The sequence below is a fragment of the Hyaena hyaena genome, unplaced genomic scaffold (genome assembly GCF_003009895.1).
Source record: "Hyaena hyaena isolate Hyena2069 unplaced genomic scaffold, ASM300989v1 scaffold_760, whole genome shotgun sequence".
NCBI classification, from domain to species: domain Eukaryota; kingdom Metazoa; phylum Chordata; class Mammalia; order Carnivora; family Hyaenidae; genus Hyaena; species Hyaena hyaena.
The window spans coordinates 528,132-550,981 of record NW_024081391.1 but is presented as its reverse complement, the minus strand read 5'-3'; the positions used below and the strand labels follow the sequence as shown (position 1 = coordinate 550,981).

At 50.4% G+C, this 22,850-nt stretch overlaps 1 protein-coding gene across 1 annotated transcript in view; it reads left to right on the top strand.

Moving 5' to 3' along the window:
* VWF (von Willebrand factor) overlaps window positions 1-22,850 on the top strand; it is a 138,521-nt gene that overhangs the window by 36,259 nt on the left and 79,412 nt on the right. Inside the window, exons 10-16 of the mRNA XM_039218403.1 lie at window positions 258-304; window positions 9,385-9,521; window positions 9,930-10,068; window positions 11,146-11,246; window positions 14,712-14,907; window positions 15,574-15,789; window positions 19,554-19,794. Of these exons, the coding sequence (XP_039074334.1) occupies window positions 258-304; window positions 9,385-9,521; window positions 9,930-10,068; window positions 11,146-11,246; window positions 14,712-14,907; window positions 15,574-15,789; window positions 19,554-19,794 (1,077 nt within the window). The remainder of the gene's footprint in view (window positions 1-257; window positions 305-9,384; window positions 9,522-9,929; window positions 10,069-11,145; window positions 11,247-14,711; window positions 14,908-15,573; window positions 15,790-19,553; window positions 19,795-22,850) is intronic.

Sequence of the window (22,850 nt, the reverse complement as noted above, 5' to 3'; positions counted from 1 at the left end):
GACATGTCCCCTAGGTTTTCTTCTTCTGTCTCTCCATCAGGGCTTCTTCCCCTCGACATTATCTCCAAGAGTCCTCTGTGGCCACAGCTCTGTGCTGTTCATCTTCAACCTCATAAAGATCCACCCTTGCACCAGCTCATTTCTTTTCCCAGATCCCTTCCTTTTGGGGGCTGTGGTATCTGTGATGAGCTCTTGATCTGTTTACATGCCCTTGTGTTTGCACAACTACCCATGACCTGTGCTGCTCTCCCCCACAGCATTTGCCGAAATAGCCTGTGGATCTGCAGCAATGAAGAATGCCCAGGTAAGTGACTTTGGGCTCATTCCCTCCCTCCTCTGAATGGAGAGGTTTGTCATCCTTGCTAGACAAAGAGGGCCACATCTCAAGGCAGGGAGGAGGTGGCCTCTGCACCACTGCTGTGGTTTCTGATACTAGCTGTGCTAACCCACTCATGGGCCAGCAGGAGGCATCCTGCATAGCTGAAAGGGGAAAATGCACCTGGTCTAAGGTTTTGTTGTTTTCTGGTCACCTGTTTGCTCAAAGGATTATGGTTGAATGAACTGTAAGGACTTGGAGGTCACAGTTGACTAAACAAAGATGATGCCAATTCTTTGAAAATTAAGAGAAAGAAGGGTCCAGTAATTCTTTAAGCTCAGAGTGAGAAGTTTCTGGAATGCCTGATAGGAATATCTTAGAATGACTCAAGAGCTAGGAAAATCAGACCCCCAAATGATTTCATTTTTCTACCCCATCCCCTCCCTGGAAAATCTCTTAGGAAAAGCTGCTGTATAATCTCTGTCCTTTACTTGGTCATCTGTTTAGCCCTAACTATTCTATTTGCTGCAAACTTTGCCCATTTGAGGTTCCCTTCTGCCTCCCCTTTGCCCATAACACGGGCTCTTCACTTGATAATTTTCCCTTTTATGCTCATAGTGTTTGCTATGTGTTAGGCTCTGTGCTAGGTGCTTTACCTTTGAGTCTGTGAGGCAGGTGCAGTTTATTTTAGGTTTACAAAAGAGGAAGCAGAACCAGAGATGTTATGTAACTTGCTCAATGTCACACAGCTGCTAAGAGACAGGATTCAAACTCCAACTATCTGATTTCTACTTTTGTCCTTCCCTTTACTCCCCTTCCTGGTCCTCAATCTATTCCTCGGCAGGAAGGTCTTTGCCATCCTTCATGAGCTCTGGAGAGGTCCCACATTTAGTTAAAAACCAGCTCAGCCTCAGCTTGTATGCTGGATACTACTTTTTGGGTTCCCATGGTTTGTACAGTGGAATAAAAAACTGTAAGACAAACAGCCAGGTAACAGGCTCCTCTCCCTTAGGCCCCAGGAGGCCACATTGGCTTTGATGAGCTAACAGGGGCTTGAGCTTGGATACTAGGATCATTTTGGGGGCCTATGGCTTTAGGGTCACTTAGGAATTTACCCAGTGCCCACTATACTGGAAATATTCTGGAACAGATGGAAAGTGGGCACTAGGGCTAGATCAATTAATTTGGCTCACAGATGGTCAAACAGCCAGTTTATCTTCTGTGCAATTTTTTTTTTTTAAATTTTTTTTAATGTTTTATTTATTTCTAGGAGAGAGAGAGAGAGACAGCTTGAGCAGGGGAGGGTCAGAGAGAGAGGGAGTCACAGACTGAAACAGGCTCCAGGCTCTGAGCTGGCAGTCAGCACAGAGCCCGACGCGGGGCTCGAACCCACGAACCGTGAGATCGTGACCTAAGCGAAAGTCGGACGCTCAATCGACTAAGCCACCCAGGCGCCCCTCTTCTGTGCAATTTTTAAAAAAATTTTTAATGTTTATTTATTGTTGAGAGAGAGAGAGAGAGAGGAAGGAGAGCCCAAGCGGGGCAGGGGCAGAGAGAGAGAGAGAGAGAGAGAGAGAGAGAAACACAGAATCCAAAGCAGGCTTCAGGCTCTGAGCTGTCAGCACAGAGCCCGACGTGGGGTTCAAACTCACAAACTGTGAGATCATAACCTGAGCCAAAGTTGGATGCTCAACTGACTGAGCTACCCAGGTGCCCCTCTTCTGTGTAGTCTTTAAAGGAAGCATGAAGGACGAAAGATTGTTCTTGCCAGTGATATCAGTGCTCCAATTTAACATCATCACACCCTGTGAAAGACCTAAGGAATCCCTGGAAAGATAAGAGGTTACTGCAAATGACTTGTGAAAAAGCTATTAATATCTAAATAATAAGCATTCACTTTATAAGATCTGTGAGCCACAATGGATGGAATTAGGAATTTACTTACCTTGTTTTGTCAGATTGACTACCAGATTAAGAATTCTTAATTACCATTTTCTATAGGGAGTATCTTCTACCCACCCATCCACTCATCCATCCACCCAGGCAATCAACCATCTATCCTTCCCTCCATCCACCATCCCTCCATCCACCATCATCCATCCACACATCCACCACCCATCCGTTTCTCCATCCACCATCCATCCATCCATCTACCCATCCATCCATCCACCCATCCATTCATTCATCCATCCACCCATCAACCCATCCACCATCCGAACATCTATCTATCCATTCATGCATCCAACAATGAATTGAACACTCACTGTGCACATGATGGAATGCTTGGTCTGGAACAGATGATACGATTCCCTGGTTTTCAATTCAAAATTTTGAAGCTAGCTTTGCTGAGGATGAAAGAAATTTTCTTGGTGCTTTGATGGGAAGATAACCAGTGCCAACTCTGTAGTCTACTGAGTAGTTTGATATTTTGCCAACACAATCACAAAGCTTTTGCTCTGTATATTCAAAGCCCCAGCTCTGACTCTCTTTTTCTAGTACTAGAGTTTAGTTGGTCATCTCCCGCTCCATTTTTTCCTACAGAGCTCTGACTCTCTTTTTCTAGTACTAGAGTTTAGTTGGTCATCTCCCGCTCCATTTTTTCCTACAGCACATAGGCATATTTCCATTCCTTGCCATGGTTCAGCTGGCAGTGAGCCTGTCTTATGCCCGCAGTGTGACGGTTGATGGTGGAGCTTCTGATGGGAAGGTTCTGAAAAGGGATCCACTTGGCTTTGCTACTATAGCTAAGAGCAGGCCGTGGCTTTTCCACAGTCCCTGGGAGAGTTGACATTGTAAGCCTTACAAATAGAGAGCTGAAGGTGCCTGGGTGGCTCAGTCAGTTAAGCATCCGACTTTGGCTCAGGTCATGATCTCACAGTTCGTGGGTTTGAGCCCCATGTCAGCTGTGCTGACAGCTAGCTCAGAGCCTGAAGGCTACTTCAGATTCTGTGTCTCCCTCTCTGACCCTCCCCTGCTCACACTGTCTCTCTCTCTCTCTCAGAAATAAATAAAACATTAAAAAAATTTTAAAAAAAAAGAAATAGAGAGCTGGGTTTTGATTCTCTGGGATAAGATGAGAGTGTACTAGTTGTTGTTATTGTTGTGGAACAAATTATCCCAACTTAGCAAACAACAAACATTTATTATCTTAGAGTTTCTGTATGTCAAGTATCTGGGTGTGGCTGAGTCTAGCCCAAGGTTTCTCATGAAATTGCAGTCAAGTTGTTGACTTGGGGTGTGGTCTTATCTGAAGGCTCTATAGGGACTGAGGAGGACACTTTGAAGCTTAGTCATGTGATAGTTGGCAGGCCTTAGTCCCTCACTATGTGGACCTCTCCTTGGGGATGCTACATGACATGACAGCTGGCTTCCTCTACAGTGAGTGACCTCAGAGAGAGGGAAGGAGAGCAGTCAAGACAGAAGCCATGGTCTTTTAAAACCCCGATCTCCAAAGTGACATCCTTCTCTTCTGCTCTATTATACTTACTAGAAACAAGTTAACATGTCCAGTCTACACTCAAGGTGAGGGGATCACACAAAGACATGAATATAGGAGGTGGGACCATGGTGGTAGGGGGGCATCTTAGAGGCTGCCTGGTACAGGGCATGTGTATGGGGAATGAGAGGGAGAAGTTGCCCAGGAGAGCATCAGTCTATATAGAGAGGGGCTGGAACTTCTGTTAAATGCTCCGTAGGCCTTCATTGCTCATTGCATCCCTCTGTTCTGGTTAAGAATTAGGGCAGCTCCAGGCAAAACTGTGGTTTCCCCATAGTCTGTACACTTCCCTTCCCATAAACTCAAGCCTCCTTTCCCATCCTCTGCAAAGCATTCTCCCCAGAGAAACTCTACTAATTTGGCTCCCATCGAACCATAAATGTTTGGTTAGGATCAACGAAGAAGGAGCATGCCTATTAACAGGGACTATTCCTCAAACAATTAAAGCTCTGGTTAGAATTTCAGACTCCTGATGGAAGAGTATGGAAGGTTCTCTCTTGCAGGTGGGAGTGGAGGGCTTCTCACTTGCCCATCCTGTGCGCACGGACGGGTAGCATTGCCGGGGGCTGAGGGAATGGCTGTGCACTCAGTCAGCCTGACTGGAATTCCAGTCCCACCACTTATAAAGCTGGGTGACTTCTGGCAAACTGCCTGATCATTTGCAGCCTCAGTTTCCTAATCTGTAACAGAGGGATGATAGCGGCAGGTTTATCTCATGGAAGCTGTTGCTTGACACACAATAAGCACTCAATAACTGTTAGCCATTTTCATCCTCACAGCCACGGCTGCCTCATTAAGCAGGGTCAGAGAAGGACCGAGACACAGGCGCGTGTTCAGAGGTGTCTGGCATGGGGAGGGGAGGGGTGGTGGGAGGCAAGGTGTGGCTGGGCCCGGCAGGGCAGGAGGGTAAGACAGAGCCCGGCCTACCTTGGGCTTAGGTGTGAGGCAGGGGAGACCTTGATGTAACTTGTTACTCATTTGGTTCTGGATAATTTCTGATGCCTTCTAACACAGCCCTGTGAGTCAGTCTTAGGATTCAAGCTGTCTGTTCTGAAGCTTTCAGGAGGGAAGACAGACTTCTTTGGCTAACAGAGAGTGATCAGGGCCAATGCCTGTCCAGTGAGTGCATACATTCCTAGGTGCCTGGGCTTGCCTGAGAGATCCGAATGCCCGAGTTCATGTGAAGTCTCCTGGGGCCTGCCCTGGCCAATACTGGGTTTCTGGAGGGGCGCCGGGGTGGCTTAGTCGGTTAAGCGTCCGACTTTTGCTTAGGTCAAGATTCACGGATCGTGGGTTCGTGCCCCGCGTCGGGCTCTGTGCTGACTGCCAGCTCAGAGCCTGGAGCCTGTTTCGGAGTCTGTGACTCCCTCTCTCTCTGACCCGCCCCTGCTCACACTGTCTCTCTCTCTCCTAGAAAAAAAAAAAAAACATAAAAAAAAAATACTGGGTTTCTGGAGTCATACCAGGCCTCCATCAGGACAGGCCAGTGCACCACCCTTAGAAGCCAGGGCTCCCCTTCCCAGTTTCCATATCCAGATTCAGTTGTACCTATGTCCCTTGGCATGGACCCATGTGTGCCCAGGATCAGAATGACATCAGGCTTAGCCCTCACAAAATTAGGCATATGAGAAACTGCAGGAGTGAAACCATGAGGCGATGATAGGTGGTGTGAGTGCTTTGGGCTTGGGAGCCAGACACAATGTTCGTGCTCAAATCCCTGTCTGACCGCCTTGGGGCCTTGGGCGAGTTTTTCTCTGTGCTTTAGTTTCCTCATCTGTGAACTGGGGATCACGGGCACCGCCTCCTAGGAGCAGTAAATGAGATGGTACCCATGGAGCACTTAGAAATTCATCCTGTGCATTTGGTGGAGATTATGCTGTGATTTAGAGGCAGGCTTTGGTGAAAACTTACACTGGGGGAAGTCTGTGTTGCTTTGGTAAAGGCCTGTGGGCTAGTGTTTCTGTAGGCTGCATGGAAAAAGATAGAAGCAGATGGCCTGAGCAGAAAAGCCCTTTGGAGGGCTCACTTCCAGCACACAAAAAGGTTTGTTTTACAAGAGGTAATATTGTTTCCATCAGATGAGAGATATTTTTTCCCTTTTTTTTTTTTTCCTCCATCAGGGAGGATCTTTATCTATATAGTGGGTCTGCTTTAATTCCTGGCTGTTCTAGGGGCGCCTGAGTGGCTTAGTCGGTTAAGCATCCGACTTTCACTTAGGTCATGATCTCGCGGTTCGTGGGTTCGAGCCCCGCGTCGGGCTCTGTGCTGACTGCCAGCTCAGAGCCTGGAGCCTGTTTCAGTCTGTGACTCCCTCTCTCTCTGACCCTCCCCTGCTCACGCTGTCTCTCTCTCTCTCTCTCTCTCCTAGAAATAAATAAAATATTAAAAAAAAATTCCTGGCTGTTATACTTTTGATACTATTTTAAGAATCACCTGTTCTTTATCCATTCACTGAACTTTTATTGCCCATCTGGCCTGTCTGGTGGTGGGCTAGCTGTTTGCTAGGAGCTGCCTTTTGCTGGCTGACCAGCTGACTGGGAATGTCCTGGCCATCCTGCTCTGGGCAGAGAGTAGGTGAGCATTGCTCCCCATGGCCTATTGTTCTAGCTGATGTTCCAGCCCTCAAGGCCAAGGGCTACCCAGCCGTGTTCCCAGCTTACCCACCTTGCAGCTCCATCCCTCAGTTGTACCTAGGCGATAAGCTAAATGTAATATTTAGGCTCTGGATTCCTGAGAAACTTCAGAACACAAACCAGCGGGGGGCAGAGCAGGAAATCAGATCGGAGGATTAGATTCTAGCTCTGGAAGTTTTGCTTTTGAATGTTTGTACATTCTCTCGTTGACCCCTCTTTTCCTTCGCCTTGTCAGAGATAACACAAGTCCAGTTTCATGCTTAGATAAGAGCGCTGCTGAGAAAACAGAGAAAGGTCAGGGGAAGAATTCCCACCCATTTTATTGCCACAGGGTCAAGACATTTGACACAAAGCGCCATATCACCCTGCAGAATGCTGGTGGGTTCTGAGAAACAGCCATTTGAGAAAGGCTTTCCTGTGACACCAGTGGATTTGGAATTTCCCACATCAGCTGGGATGACCCTTGCCCTACCTTATTGCATATTCTGTTCTGCCTTCCACAAACAATGACTCTCACTCTTGCCCTTCTTTGGGGCCAGTGCAGTGGGAGGACGTGATCTGTTCCTACTAACAAGACTTCTGACATCAATTTGTGTGCTTTCCCCCCAAGCCAACCCATTCTTTGACTTTCTGGACACCAACTGAGGGTCCTGCAATTCAGTTCTGACACTAACAACCGCAAATCAGTGCAGACCCAGCTGGTTAAGGGCTCAGTCCCACCAGACTGTCTCACTTAAGATGCTAATCACAAGTACTGGGTTCTCACGGTACCTGCTACTGTCTGACTTGGCTACAAGTTGGGAGTTCCCTCAATGCCTTCTTCAGGTTCAATAATTTCCTAGAATGGTTCACAAAACTCAAGACACTTTACTTTTTATTACTATTTATTACTATACTACTATACTATAAAGGATATTATCAAGGCTACGATCAACAGCCAGATGAAGAGGTGCGTAGGGCAAAGTCTGGAAGGATCCTGAGCATAGGAGCTTCTGTCCCCACGGAATTGGGGTGTGCCGCCCTTCTGTGTGTGGATACATTCACCAACCCAGAAGCTTTCCAAATCCTGTTGTCTAGGGATTTTAATGGAAGTTTTATTATGCAGGCATGATGGATTATTAATCCCCAGTCTCTCTCCCATCCCTCGAGGTTGGAGGGTGGGGCTGAAAATTCCAGCTCTTTCATCATGTCTGCGTCTCTCCAGTGACTAGCCCCCATCCTGAAACTATCTAGGGGTCCACCAAGAGTGCTTTCATTAGAAAAAAAGATGCTGCTGTCACCTAGGAAATTCTAAGTGCTTTAGGAGCTCTGTGTCAGGAGTCAGGGATAAAGACCAAGTACATATTTCTTACTATTGCAGAGAGTGATGCTGGTAATGACCTGGGGCCTCCCTATTTTCTTCTAATTTCTTTTGGGCTGAGTGTATCTTCCTGGTCCATGCCAGTTTGGAAGGGGTCAGCTGCCTTGGGGACTAGTCAGAGGACACTCAGTAACCTGAGGCTACTCTCCCTTACCCCTGCCTTCCAACATATACCAAAGGCAGAGCCACACCTGGTCCAAAGCTGTGCCTGCTGTACCCTTCAGTGCAAATGCAGGCAGGAGGTAGAAGGAGGGGAGGGGTGGCTATGGAGCTTGTCTTTGGAAGATGGGGAGCTGGGATCTCCCTGCGGTCTCTGGGAACTCCCTGACCGTGCGACCGAGCCCAGCATCAGCCCCTGGGGACGGGTCGAGGTGGGACTGGCTATAAGATCCTCATAAGGGGAACTTCAAGTTTAGACAGGATTAGTGCTGTGGAGAACAGGTGTCTGTTCTGTTTGGAGGTCAAGGGTGACTGGGTGGGAAGGAGGGCCCCCTATCTGTAGAATGGCCATGGTATGTGTGTATATTTATTTGTCTGAAGAGTAGAAGGCGCACATGAGAGGAAATACATAAAAAGAGATTTGGGAAGGGATCCAGATCCACGCCTCAGCTTCAATGGGTCCATTGTGGGCCCTGGAGTTGGGATTGCCCTGAGTTGGGGCGGGGCCTGTAGGGAATCACTGGAAACATTGGCAGAGGTCCCCCCTGCCTGGACACATGCCAGGATGTGTGATCTCTGGTCTGTGGTGCACTGGGCCAGTGGCATGGCTGGACTGTGTCTGGGGGAAGTTGGAGGGGGATTCAGGTGGAGGGTGAGCTGAGGGCTCTGAGTTCTGGGGTAAGGAAGGGGTGTCCTCGTACCCACCCACACATGCGTCAGTCTGAGCTAGGAAGCTGGCTTGCGTGGTGGTGAGATCATGGGCAGATGGCCTCCTGGCCCCCCATTGGCCCCAACTGAAGTCACAACAGGAGACTTGCCCATGAGGAGGCCTTAGGGCTGCCCCTCAGCTGCAGGGCGAGGATGGAGCCTTGCTTGGCCTCTGCCCTGCTGAGCTTGGAGAATGCTCGCCTCACCCTTTCTCTGTCCCCCATCTGGGCTGGCCTTTCTTCTTGCTTGCCTTAGTGGACTCTCCTGGGTGGGGCTGTGCCCTGCAGCCTCCCCCATGACACCCATGCTCAGAGAGAAAGGCCTGTCACTTAACCAAGCGGCAAATGACCCCAGCAGAACCGGGTCCTGTGGGGCGGCTGTGGGGAAGGGCTGGGAGCCACAGTGAACGGAGAATGAGGAGCTGCCAGTTCTGGGCTGGGCACTGCCTCTGACTGCATGTGGCTGTCACTTCCCATAGTTGTCCCTTCCATAAAGTGAGGCATTGAACTGCAGATCCGGCTGTGACCTCTCCGGCCTGAGGAGAGGGACCTGAGTTAGAGTCCTCCTGTGGAAGGCATTTTCAGACTGGTGTGGGGAAAGTGCATCTGGCGTTTCCATGCGGGGTGCCTGGTTTGCACGTGCAAACCTTTGCCACCCCCAAGGAGCTTCCGCACGTACTCCCCTCTTACCTTCCTCCTCTGTGTCCCTCCAGGGGAGTGTCTCGTCACAGGACAATCCCACTTCAAGAGCTTTGACAACAGGTACTTCACCTTCAGTGGAGTCTGCCAGTATCTGCTGACTCAGGACTGCCAGGACCACACCTTCTCTGTTGTCATAGAGACTGTCCAGGTGAGCTTGCCTGCACCTGTCAGGAAGCTCTGACTTCCTGCCCGTGGGGGCAAGGTGGTCCTGTCTCCTTCAGGAGCTGCTGAGCTAGACGCTCCAGACTGGAGCAAGGAGGGGAAATCTAGAGGGCACAGGGCTCCCCCCTGAGGACTGAAGTCCTGTACTGGCTTTGGAACCATAGGCCCAAGAAGGCACCCAGAGGCCCAGAGTCCTTTATAAAGACCAGACCAGGACTGGGAAGGCCCAACCTGGGGGGCTGGGCTCAGGGTCATGTTCTGGCATACCTCTCTGTGAGAATGGAGCTGCTTCTCCTAAGAAGGCCAGAGGCTGTGTGGGGCTGTGCTCTTTCTCTGGGGAAATGGGACCTGGGCTGGAATGTGGTGACGTCACTCTGTGTGCCCCCGTTGGCAGTGCGCTGATGACCCTGATGCTGTCTGCACCCGCTCCGCCACTGTCCGCCTGCCTGGTCTGCACAACAGCCTTGTGAAGCTGAAGCATGGGGGAGGAGTCTCCATGGATGGCCAGGACATCCAGATGCCTCTCCTGCAAGGTGTGCTCCCTCCTCCAGGCCTGGGGCGGGTCCAGCTCACCTCACAGCACCCTGGCCCCTCAGCAGTGCTCACTGCCCACCTCTCCTGTGAGGAAAGCTAGCTTTGGAGGGGAGGGGTGGGTATCCTCGACTTGCATCCTTGCAAGAAAGGAAGGCTTCTGGGAGGAGGAGGAGGAGTGGAGGAAGCTGGCTGGAGGCAAGGAAGCTGGTCCCCAGCAGGGAAAGGGCATAGAGGAGGAAAGGGACCAAGTAGGTTTTCACTTGGCTTGAGCCAAAGGGGCGAGTTGAAGGTTGGGCATGGAGGTTGGGGTTCTCCTTTGAGCTGGGAAAGGAACAGAGGCTGATGTGGAGAGGTTGGGGGTGGCTGGCCATGGGTCAGACCAGAGGATGTCTGGTCTAAGCCAGGCGGTCCCGTGACTGGTGGGAAGAGCCAACCAGTCCGGTGACTTGGCCAGTTGGCACCACACCCTTTTGAGCAGCATAATTGCCACCTTTACCCTAAAAGTGACTCTCAGATCCCTCCTCCTTCTTTTCCACAACCTCCATGGACTCTGTGGCTCATTATCCTGGCATTGCCCACAGCACGTCCACGTGTGTTTAATGCTGTGTGTCTCCCCATGAGATACCTTCCTCTAGGGCAAGAGGTATGTCTCTGACCTCACCTCCAATGACAACTTCTGTATTCAACTCTGCACACAGCATCGCTCAGATGTGAGGACTGAGTATCTCAGCCTAGAAGCGGGGTGCAAGGCCAGAAGGGCTTGGGGAATGCTCAGGGGTCAGGGGATCAATGGGAGGCAGAGCAGCGGAAGCCAAGGACGCAGGAGCCTCTGCCGCCCTCATTTGGCAGTAGAATGAAGTCAGGTTACAGCCAGGATACAGGGACACCTTTGTAGGAATCCTATTGGTACTGCATCCTGATTATCCTTCCTCTTGAGACCCATTAAGCCTCATGGACATCCCCATCTGTTCCCAACTCCTTGATTTCATTGTTACAGTCCCTTGTGAGATACCCTGTCTCTCCCCGTCACCACCCTGCCCCCTCCCCATCTCAGTCCTGTCCCTGATCCATTCCAGGTGACCTCCGCATCCAGCACACCGTGATGGCTTCTGTGCGCCTCAGCTATGGCGAGGACCTGCAGATGGACTGGGATGGCCGTGGGAGGCTGCTGGTGATGGTAGGTGCCTTCCCAAACATGGCCTCCCCGCAGCCTGGACCTTACAAAGTTCCTCTTGTGCTCTGGTAGAGCTCTGGCTTTATGTAGTGGGAGAAGAATTCCTCTATTCCCAGGCCCTACACCCCCAGAATGAGAAACAGGCCTCTCTTGTTTATGAGAGGCTGGTGCTTATTGTCTGGACCGCCCTTGCTTGCCCTGGGGGTTCTCCTTTCTGGGGCTCTGGTACCCCTAGGCCCTCCAGATTGGGCTGGCCCCTGAAGGGCTAGGAGGTAGCCTTTTGGTGCCCAGCCTCTTGGCTGCAACAAAGCTGGGGAGGAGGGGTATCTCTCACGGAGTGCATGCTGTGGGCAGCAAGGGAAGAGGGCCGAGATCCCCTGGTGTGCACCCTGGGGGAGAAAGCCATCCTACTGCCCGTGAACATTTGCCCTGGGAACTGCCAAATCCCTCCCCCAGTCCCTGGGTCTCTGTGGTCTGAGGGCCACTGCCCTTTGTTGTCCAGAGCCTCAGAGTCACAGTTGGGTAGCAATCCGTTGGTTTCAACAGGGCTTTCTTTTATCTATCTTTCGCTGGAAATTTCCCAGAGCAGGTGGGCAGTGTGGCTGTCACTGCCATTTTTATGAATGAAGGCACTCAGGCTCAGGTGAGTCAGGACACGTATCCAGCACTGCACCCATAATTGGGGGCAGAGCCGGATCAGCTCTCTGGCTGTGTCTTTCCTGCTAGACCAGAGCTTCTCATTTCTTGGTCTTCAGATGACTTTGCACTCTTAAAATTTATTGAAGATCCAAAGATCTTTTACAGAGGTTGTATCTGTCAATATTTATCATGTTAGTAATTAAGTTAGAGATAATAATATCATACACCTGAAACTATTAAACAATGCTTGTTAATTACACTTCAATAAAAAACCCTAAACAAAAAAATAACAATAATAAATCCACTACATGTTAATATAAACAATGTATATTTTTTGAAAAATAACAATATTTCCCAAAACAAAAAAGAGTAGTGAGAAGAATACCATTGTTTTACATTTCTGCCAACTTCTTTAATGGCTGGCTTAATAGAAGACAGCTGGAGTCTCACATCTCCTTCTGCATTCAATCTTTTGCAACATTATGTGTCATGTAGCCTCTGGAAAATTCCACTGCACACTTAGAGGAACATGAGAGGGAAAAAGCTGAATAACATCTCTGTATGATTAGGAAAGTAGTTTTGGCCTCGTGGACACCTTGAAAGGGCCATAGGGACCTCCCTGCCCCAATGGGTCCCAAGACCTCAGTTGAAGAATTGCTGCCCTAGGTCATTCCTAGGGTTCTTGGAGAGTCCCCTCTGATGTCCGGGGTTCCTGTGTGCCACAGGGCCTTGGTATAACCCTGTAATGGGCATCTGGGCATTCCTGATGAGGTCCTCGTTCCCTGTGTTCTCATGGCACCACATTCTTTCCCTTGTCTTAGAGTCCTAGAGAGAATTCGAAATCAGTGACTTTCTTTCCTTTATAAAAAAATAAACCTTATGACCACAGACCATAGGGCGGGAAGATCTTGGAGAGCTTCTTGTCAGCCTCTCTTCTGCAGTTACAAATAAAATCCATCATTTCTGGAGCAAGAAAGAATTCACCCCGGTCTCATAGTCTTTTGGTTACAGAGTGAGGATCAAAACTCAGGTCTCCTGACCCCACCCTGTCTAACTCACTTCCTGTACTCTGGTCTTCAAGGAGGGTGCCTCCCACCCAGCCATTGGCCATACCAACCTTCTCTGTAATCTCTCATGTCACAGAAAGGGTGCTCTTGATCTGAGGGTTGATCCTACCTCTGGAACAAGCCAAGGAGACCCAGGGGATAGAGGAAGATACTGCCTTAGTAGGGATAGTGTGGCGGCGGGCCTGGAGGTGACCAGAGGGACTTTGTGGGAGAATGGGGGCACTCAGGGTCTGGGAATGAGGAGGGAAGAGAGCATGCTGAGGCACAGATGGAGGGAGTGACGATATCACCAATTTCGCTGCTCAGCTCAGGGCTGGCCTTGACTGCGGGCGTTATGTTTCAGCCTGTGTCCTCAGGACAACCTCACTCATTCACGTACTTGCTCAGTCATTTGTTCAGCACTTATTTAGTGAGTGTCCAGAGGCACCATTCTAGAGGAGAAGGCTACAGTAGTGAAACACCACAGACAAGGATCCCTGCCTCATTTAGTTTATATTCTACCAGGGAAGACAGACAATAAACCAAACAAACCAGTAAATTATATCATATATTAGAAGGAAACCCTGAGGAGATAAATAAAGCAGAGAAAGGGACAAAAAGTGCCAGGGTCAGAGCATTTACATTATAAATAGGGAGGTCAGGGAAAGCCTGGGTGCCTAGTATGGCCAAACTTGAAATTTATAAGAATAAGTTACTTTACTAAGAGAATACTCTTTCTTTTAATGGTATTTTCTTGGGTACATTTTATATGAGCCCAGAACCTTCCACTAGATTGTTCACCTTGCATCCTGTGAAGTCATAGCTGGAAGCTGGAAGGGATTCCAAGATAGGTCCAGAGGAGCTCAGTTCTAGTACATGATGGTTTCAACACAGGGATGTCATTGGGCTATGTTAATTACATTCAGAGCAGGAGGCAGGACTGTGCATCCCAGCCCGGGGCTCCATCTTTGAATCAGGACCCTCTCAATAGAAACCAGCAGCTGCCCCATGCTGTAAAGTGTGAAAGGCAGGTTTAACTCCCCAACTTGTCCATGAGTATGCAGTTTGGGCTCAGAAGGATGGAGAACAAGCCACATGCTGATGGCCTAGCATTTGACCCCCAGAACCATCCTGGTCACCCATAGTAGGCTGCCCCAGAGTCCTTGCTGACCCTACCTCCTCTGATCACACCACCCAGAGTCCTCCTTGGCTCATGGTCTTTTCTCCCCAATGACACTCAGTGGGTGAGTCACATTGAGATGGGAGGGGGTTGTCTGTGGTCTTTGGACCATAATGGACTCAGTCTGCTTCACCCACACATGTAACTGCTATAAGTGTTCAGTAAAGAAGTGTTGACTTTGCACCTGATTCCCATGGGTGTCAGGGCTATGGCATCTCCTTTGACGGGCAAGGGTGGCATAGATCTCCCTGGACTGGCGCTCAACCTGGCTACTGGTCCCAGCTGGCCATGACCTCTGTGACCTAAGGCCAGCCATTTTCCTCTCTGGGACTCAGTGTTGCCATCTTTAAGTGGCTAGATCTCTAAAGGGCAAGACTGCTGCTCTCTGAGGCCCATTCAAGAGCAGGGTTGTTGCTAATGGTAAACTTACACTACAGTTAGCTTTTCTTCCTTCTGCAGCCTCTGGCTTGGCTACGGTTTATTAAAATCGTATTTATTTTTCACCCGGGGAGCTCTTTTTGATTACAATCATCTCCTAAGCGACTGGAAGCTGTGTCTGCTTTGGGCGCCACGGGCTCCAAGGTGGTCTGCCTCTCCCTGCAGCTGTCCCCGGTCTACGAGGGGAAGACGTGCGGCCTGTGCGGGAATTACAACGGCGACAGGGGTGACGACTTCCTCACGCCCGCGGGCCTGGTGGAGCCCCTCGTGGAGGACTTCGGGAACGCCTGGAAGCTGCACGCGGACTGTGAGGACCTGCAGAAGCCGCACAGCCATCCCTGCAGCCTCAACCCGCGCCTGAGTACGTAAGCCTGGGGGTAGGGGCCCTGGAGGAGCCCTGAGGTCTCCCGGCTCCCAGGGCACCAGTGCACCCACTTTTGGAGGACAGGGGCACTTGGCTTTACCATCAGCATTTGATGATCTGCATCTGGGTCATTTATTCTTCAAAGTCCCTTGATCGCGCACCCTCCGTGGGCCAAACCCTGGGAAAGACTAGGATATACATGTTTCCTGCCCCTGGACCTTCGCAGGCTGTTGGAGCAGCAGCCGCACAGAATTAACATTATTGGCAGATAATTGCACTGGGGTGGCTATTTGCAGATTGATCTGTGACATCATTTCAGCCCTGCATTCGTTTCCCCCTCTTATCCAACCCATCATGGAATTATTTCTCCGGTCTGTCCGTGGGTGGTGTGCTCTGGAAATGCAATTTATCATGTATTTCAGCCAAACATAATTTGGAAAGTTTATTGGCTGCGGAAGAAGAATCGCAGTGACTTCCAGCTGTTTGGCAGCGCGCGCTGCCGGGGAGAAGCGGGTTGGGATATATCAAGAGGGATTGGTCACAGCCGTCTGGGGGCGGGGCTCCGGGGGCGGGGCTCCGGGGGCGGGGCTCCGGGGGCGGGGCTCCGGGAGGCGGGGGCGGGGTTCCGGCCGGGCCCGTACCCTGCTCTTTCTCCCGCCGCAGCCAGGTTTGCGGAACAGGCGTGCGCTCTGCTGACGTCCCCCAAGTTCGAAGCCTGCCACCGCGCCGTGAGCCCTGTGCCCTACGTGCAGAACTGCCGCTATGACGTCTGCTCCTGCTCCGACGGCAAAGACTGTCTCTGCAGCGCCGTGGCCAGCTACGCCGCAGCCTGTGCCCGGAGGGGCGTGCACGTTGGGTGGCGGGAGCCCAGCTTCTGTGGTGGGTGCCCTCCCTGTCCGCCAACTCCCACACAGCCCCGCCCCCCACGGTTCTCGAATCCTCTGCGTGCGGCTCGTTCTTTTCACCGCACTGCCTCTGCATTGTAGCGTTCAGAACCGGGCCCAAACGCATTTGGCGAGCGTGGGTCGTGAGAACTGTTAATTTGCAGCCGCTTTCTCTCCCATCTCCAGCAGGACAGGCAGTGGGGACTGGCTCTCCCACAGGACAGTGTGATTACGCTAGCCTGTTCTGGGAGCGCGACTTGCACCCCTCTACCTGGAGGCCTAGAACCTTGCAGTTCCTGCGAAGCAGAGATTTCGTGCGGCTGCTGCCACCTAGTGTTCGATACATGTATGGCCAGGTTGAGGAATGAGTGGGTCCCAGATCCCAACGGGGGTCTGCACTCCGTAGTAGGGAATGCACCTAACAGATCCTTGGCTTCTAACTCCAGGCCAACCATCAGTGGACTCCTGGCCCACATCTCTGGCATTGATAAAGTTATGTAAACTAGAATGACATCCTTGTCCCCAGCGGACTTTGGAGTCTTGCTGTGCCATGTTAGATTTCTGCACCTGATCTGATACCCTGCTCCACATTAGAGACCCTTGAATGGCTGGGTTGTGCTCACTTTGTTGTTGGTGGTGCTGCACGGGGAACATGTGCTGAGTGCCCAGCATGGTCAGGCAATGCTGGTGGTGTAGAGCATGAACCTACTTCCTTTTTGAGGCATAGGTGGAAACTGCCTCCGTACGAGGTGACTGTCACACTGAGTAAAAGGATACTTAGATTAAGGCAGAGGCAACCAAGGAAGGCTTTCTAGAGGTGGTGTACTTGATCAGGCTTTAAAAAGTCACCATCTTGGCAGAAAAGAGCTGTTCCACAGGGGGATAGTTGTAGTGATGCATGGATGCATGGGAATGAGGAGGATATTCTGGGAGGGTGAGGTGTTGTGAATATTCTGATTTTTAGGGAGAAGTAGACATGCTTGGAGATGAAAATGCCCCATGGTTCTGGCAGAAGCAGGGAAATAGGAGCTCTGAGAAATGGTGAAAGGTCCTAATATATCATGTATTTGAAGAGAAGCTTAGCTACAGGGCTCTAGAAGTGTCACTCTTGGGTTCTAATGAACCAACTTGTGTTTTGAGTCTAAGAAGTGTCCCAAAAAAGAGGAGCAGAGACAGAGTGAGGATGAAAGGGACCATGTATATGGATGCATACAGTTGTGCCTCCCTGTCCCTCTGGGTCAGGGATGACAGAGTCATGGCCAGCAGCTGGAAGAGTGAGTCTGAGGTCTTGCTGGAACTTGCCGGTGACTTCCCTGCCCTGTGGCCTTGAGCCGGTCATCTCCTCCTCCACAGCTCAGTTTCCTCATCAGGGTTTGCTGTTTAGAAGCTGGGCAAAGTGATGAGGAGGAAATGGTATGCTGTTCTTGACTATGCTTTGCTTGTTCACCAATATTAGAAATTCTGCATTATCGGTGTGCTACAACATCTGAAGGATTTCCTAATTCAGGACCTTCTCCCAGATCACTGAGGGCTTACTGGCACGTTCTATAATCTTGCGAGAGCTGCTGTTCTTCACCTCTACTGAGAACACAACAAGAAGGAATGGGCTGAGACTATGGGAGCAGGGACTGAGACTTGGAGGCAGAAAATGTAGAGGTGGTGGGAAGGAGTTTTCTGTCTCTATGGGCTTGTGTGGAGGTGACCCAGAGAAGAGAGGCTGGCCAGATGGGAGCCCCTGCCTCCATCCTATACCTCATTTTCTCCCTGAAAAATGAACAGAGCTCCCTAAACCACTAACTCCATCCTTAAGAAGAGTCTCCACCAACTGGGGATGCTCATGAAGCAAGGACTGATCATATAGTTACTGTGTGGGATGCATGAGGAGATTGGAAGATGCATACTTTTTTTTTTTTTTAATTGTTACTTGGTTACATTTCCTTTGGGAAGAAAAGAGCATGGTCTTTGTAGACAGGGATGAAGTCTTAACTATTTCTGCATCTGTGAGCCTGATACAGCCCCTGGCATACAGTGAGTGCATGATAAACATCTGTTAAACTGAGGTGTGCACTACTTCTGGGGAAGAAGCCCAGTGGAGAAATTTAATATGGCTCCAAGCCAGCTCTAGAGACATCTGTCAGAGAGAAAAAGCTCTCAGCTCCAGCTGCTCCTTAATGAGTGAATGAATGTACCCTTAACATTACACGTTCAATGGATAGAAAGAGAGTTGCATTTTTATTGCCCAACACACCCCGTCTTAACACACCCTGCTTTAAATATTCATCCACCGACCCAGACTCTCTGCTGGTTCAGAGAAAAACCCATGACTAATATGGTGATGGAGCCTGTTCCCTGCTCAGCTCCCCTCAAAACTAAACCCTGCACAAGTATAGGAGGGGAAGCCTATGGGGGCTCTCCAGGTGTCCTCACCCCCATGTCTGAAGTTCACGGCCAGGACTTCCTTTTACAGCTTCTGTGACACGTTCTGCCATTGGCTTTCCAATGTAGAAATGGAGTCTCACAGAGAGGGCAAAGATTCTAATGGTCCCAGGAGGAGTGTGCTCAGAGTGAGGTTGTCATTTCTTGGATAGGAGCTGATTAGCAACAAGAAAGCCTTTAGAAAGGGCAAAGTGCTTCCCACACCCCCCAGTAAAGGGTTTCCTCATCGGGGTGCTCACGGTGTTGGCCAGAATCCAGGGGTGCCAGGTCTTCCTCTGGAATCCCCCCTCTCATGTGGGGCTGTGAGTTGGGGCTGTTTCCCAGAATCCAGGGGTGCCAGGTCTTCCTCTGGAATCTCCCCTCCCATCTGGAGCCATGTGCTGGGGCTGTGTTTCCTCAGTCGTTGTCATGATAAAACAGCAGTGAGCATTTGCCACATGGCTCCTAACTTTTTAGCTTCCTTAACCATCACAACAACCCAGGTGGGCATTAGTCTGTTTTAGGGAGGAAACTGCTCAAGGTCACAGCATAACTAATGGCAGACCCAAGGTTCGAACCCAGGAATTTGGGAGACAGAGCCCATCGGCTTCCCTGTGTTGCTGCTTTGTCACACGTCCTCTTGGGTCGTGTCTGCTGTGTTCTTTCTCTGTGGGAGGCCAGGGAGAGTGAGGGCGGGGAAGAGACAGGCCTGCCCACCTGGCTGGGGCAGGCATAAGGGTGTCCCCACTCTTCGTGGCTGTCCTCAAAAGCATGACTCCTAAGGGGCTGTTTCCTTTGTAGAGCATAGTGGTTAAGAGCATGAGCTCTTGGGTCACAGAGAGCTGGGTTCAAATCCTGCCTCTGCTTCTTCCTGGGAGGCATGACCTAGACAAGTCACTTAGCTTATGTTTGAGTTTTTTTACTCGTAGGAAGAGGGCTATGAGGTCTAACTCAATGGGAGGTGTGAAAGGCATAGAAGCTGGTGAAAAGCAGAATATTCTGTAGATGCTCAATTAATTATCATCATCCCAGGAGAAATGCCCTTGCCCGCCATGCCCCATTCTTTTTAATATTCACAGTGTCACAACCCACCTGATTTCTACGTGTCCCAGGCTTCAAGGATTCAGAGGCCATTAAGGCAGGGCCTCTGCCGAACCAGAGGGGAAACCATGTGCATCCATTATCATCATAGGCATTTGTGAGCATGAAAATACAGTTTTGCTCCTAGTGGGAAAGGAAGGTAGTGACCGTACAGATATAATTGGGGCCACAGGTCCTAGAAAAACAGTCCTTGGCATCTGTATGTTTCCACTGAGGCCCCCCTTCCCCTCGCCTCTCTCCCAGCACTGAGCTGCCCACAGGGCCAGGTGTACCTGCAGTGTGGGACCCCCTGCAACATGACCTGCCGCTCCCTTTCGTACCCGGATGAGGACTGCAATGAGGTCTGCCTGGAAGGCTGCTTCTGCCCCGCAGGGCTGTACCTGGACGAGAGGGGAGACTGTGTGCCCAAGGCCCAGTGCCCCTGTTACTATGATGGCGAGATCTTCCAGCCCGAAGACATCTTCTCAGACCATCACACCATGTGGTAAGTACAAGCAGCAGGACCGGGGACCTCGGGAATGGCAGGGCTTGAGAGGAAACTAATCCTCCAAGTCCTTCATTTCGTGGGTGGGAAACTGAGCAGGAAAGTGACTTGCCCAGAGTTGCACAGCAAGTCAGAAGGAAAGCTGAGATCTCACCCAGCTTGAATGGCTTCCTTACTTCACGGCTGGCAGGGGACTGCTTCTGTTTCATTGCCAACTCTCATGTGTTGAGCCTCATTTCCCCACGGTAGGTCTTAGTTTCCCTTTTCGAGGATGAAATGGGAGGGCTCCCTGTCCCCTCCCCTGTAGCCTCCAGGCAGTGTGCCCAGGCAGGAACATTTGAGCCAGAAGAAAATAGACAACAGCAGCTTCGCCTCAGTGGTTCATTGCCATCCTGACTTGCTTCACGTACTTCCTTGAAAAATAGCTCCAATCACGTATGCTTCTTGTGTCCCTTTGCCCAGGCCCTCTGTCTTGATCCATTTCAGTGGGGCTGTCATGGTCACAAGAGAAATTGTAACACAACGTTTGTTGGGCAAACACTTCCTTGTCACCTGGTGCCGGCCTAGAGATCGGTGACCTGAAGGAGAACAAGAGACAGTATGCACCCCAAAAAGCTGACGGTCTACTAGGGAGACCAATTAAAATGTCCTGATTATGGAATATTTCAGACATAAAAGTAGAGAGAATAGTGTGAGGAGCACGAAGGCATCTGTCTCCAGCTTCAGTGATTATCATCAGCACTTGGCCATTCTTGTTTTATCTATTCCCTCCTCCTTGTTTTGGCCAAAATAAAGAAAATCTCAGCTATTACATCATTTCATCTGAAAATATTTCAATATGTATTTCTAACAGATAAGCATTTAAAAAGCCCGAATCTAACCGTAATACCATGATTAAGGTGAGCACTAATAATAATTCCTGATAACACCTACTATTTCATCCAGCTTTTCTTGACTGGCTCAAAATGTCTTTTTATATATAATTGGTTTGTTCAAATCAAAACCAAAACAAGGTCTGCACACTGCATGTGGTACGAAGCTTTTCCTTCTCACTTAGTGAGATAAATTTGCCGTCCTTCCCCATCTCTTATGCCCAGAGCAGGTTGGTTATGCTTGGATTAAAACAATTGTCATTGGACTTGGATTTCAAAATGTGTTGTATCCCCCTCTGGACTGTGACCTTCTCAAGAGTAGAGACTGTCTTATAGACCCTGCTTCCCAGCAGCCAACACACTTATGGCAGAAAATAGGTACAGTCAGTGTTTCCTGAGATGAAATAACTATCATGTCTGGTAGGCTCAGCATTTCATAGACATAAACATCTCTACTCATTCAGAAAAGGGCAGATTGCTTCCACTTGGAGGGAGTTGGAGAAGACTCAGTGCGGGGGGTAGCTTTGGGTTTGAGGAGGATTCCGGCCGTGGGTGTGGGGTGGGCCCATGGGAGGAGGGCTTTGGGGTGGAGCCAAGGCCCAGGGACTAAAACACACAGGGAGTACTCACCAATCACCAAGGTAAGTCCTCTGGGGGAGCATATGTTGCACGAAGGGAAGATAGGCCTGCCTGGGGAAATGTTGGGGGTCTTTGAAAGATGCATGAGGGCTTGAGCAGTAGGCAGTGAGGACCTCAGAGGTTTTGAAAGAGAGCAAATAGGGTCAAAGCATAGCTTTAGGGAGTGGGCTCTGGAAGCTGCAGGAGGTGTAAAGACAGGGAGATGGGTTGTGGGAAGAAGTGGACACAGTCTGGTCAAAAGGTTCTAAGGCCCTGGGCCAATACTAGCAGTGGAGACGGAGCAAGGAGACAGAGGCCAGAGACCCCGGGAAGTGAACAGACTGGGGGGACATTTGTGGGGATGAGGTTGGCTGAAGACGGCCCCGGGCTTCTGAACTGGAGTGTCTGGGAGTGCAAGAACCGCAAGAGGGCTCCTTGCGGGTAGAGGGAGGGTCGTGAATTGGGTCTGAGCCCAGATGGCTGAGTTGCCGGGAGCACATGTTGGTGAGTGAGGGGAGACAGGCGCTGGACGGGTGGGTGTGGAACTCGAGTGAGAGGTGGAGGCTGGACAAGATTTGCGTGGAGGTGCCCTGTGTGGCTGCGGGAGTAGCTGGGCCCGTGAAGGAAGTGGCTGGAGGAGCAGAAAAGGGGACTGAGTCCAGAGCATGTTCAGATGGCCAGGGGAGCAGAGAGCGGAGCCCATGAGAGCAGCCAGAGAAAGAAGGCCAGCAAAGAGGCACAGCGTGGGCCAGGCCATATGGTGGGGGTGAAGGGAGCAGGAGAATGAAAACATCTGTTGGTCTGAGCATCTGGCCTTTGCCCAGCGGTCGTTTTACTACAGTTGTCCGGCTATGATTTTCAGGGCGTTTCTCTCTGGGACCTTAAAACAACGCTGTTGGAAGGCAAGCATCGCTTTTCTTAGTAAGGAATTTGAGGCTTAGAGAGATTATCACTTTCCCAAATCATCTAGCCAGTGATAGAACCAGGGACTCTTAGACTCTTCGTATTACACGGAGAGTAGGCTGTTGAATTTGGTGATCGGAAGGTGTGGTGAGGAAAGAAGCCAGAGGGTAGGAGGCTGGGGTGACTTGGAGAGCAGCACATGTCCCTGGTCGTTTTACCATATCAGAGGCGCAGGGAAGGTGGGGAGAGGAGGTGCAGCGAGCCCTGGAGGTGCAGCTACCCACTGGGGGATAGCCCTGGCTTCAGGCTCTCTTCAGGATCTGCCCATCACAGTGGGCATCATCAGTGACCTCTCCATGATGTATAAACATCCTCTTCTCAGGCTCTCCTTCGGGCACCAGGGCTGAAAGCTACTGCCCATCCTGTCTCTCCACTTCATTTAGAGATGCAGATTTCATGGAGAATGGGAACCAGTGGGACCTTGGGGCTTGTTCTGTGGCTCTTTATTTTTATTCCAACACACCGAAGAGTGAGCCCCATGGAGCAAATGCTGGTGATGCCCACAAAAGGTGGTAGGAAGGTGCAAACACGTGTGTCTAGGAAGTGTCTTTAGCTATTGGGTCACCAAACAGGCATCACAGTAGAGTGCTTACGCTGTGGCAA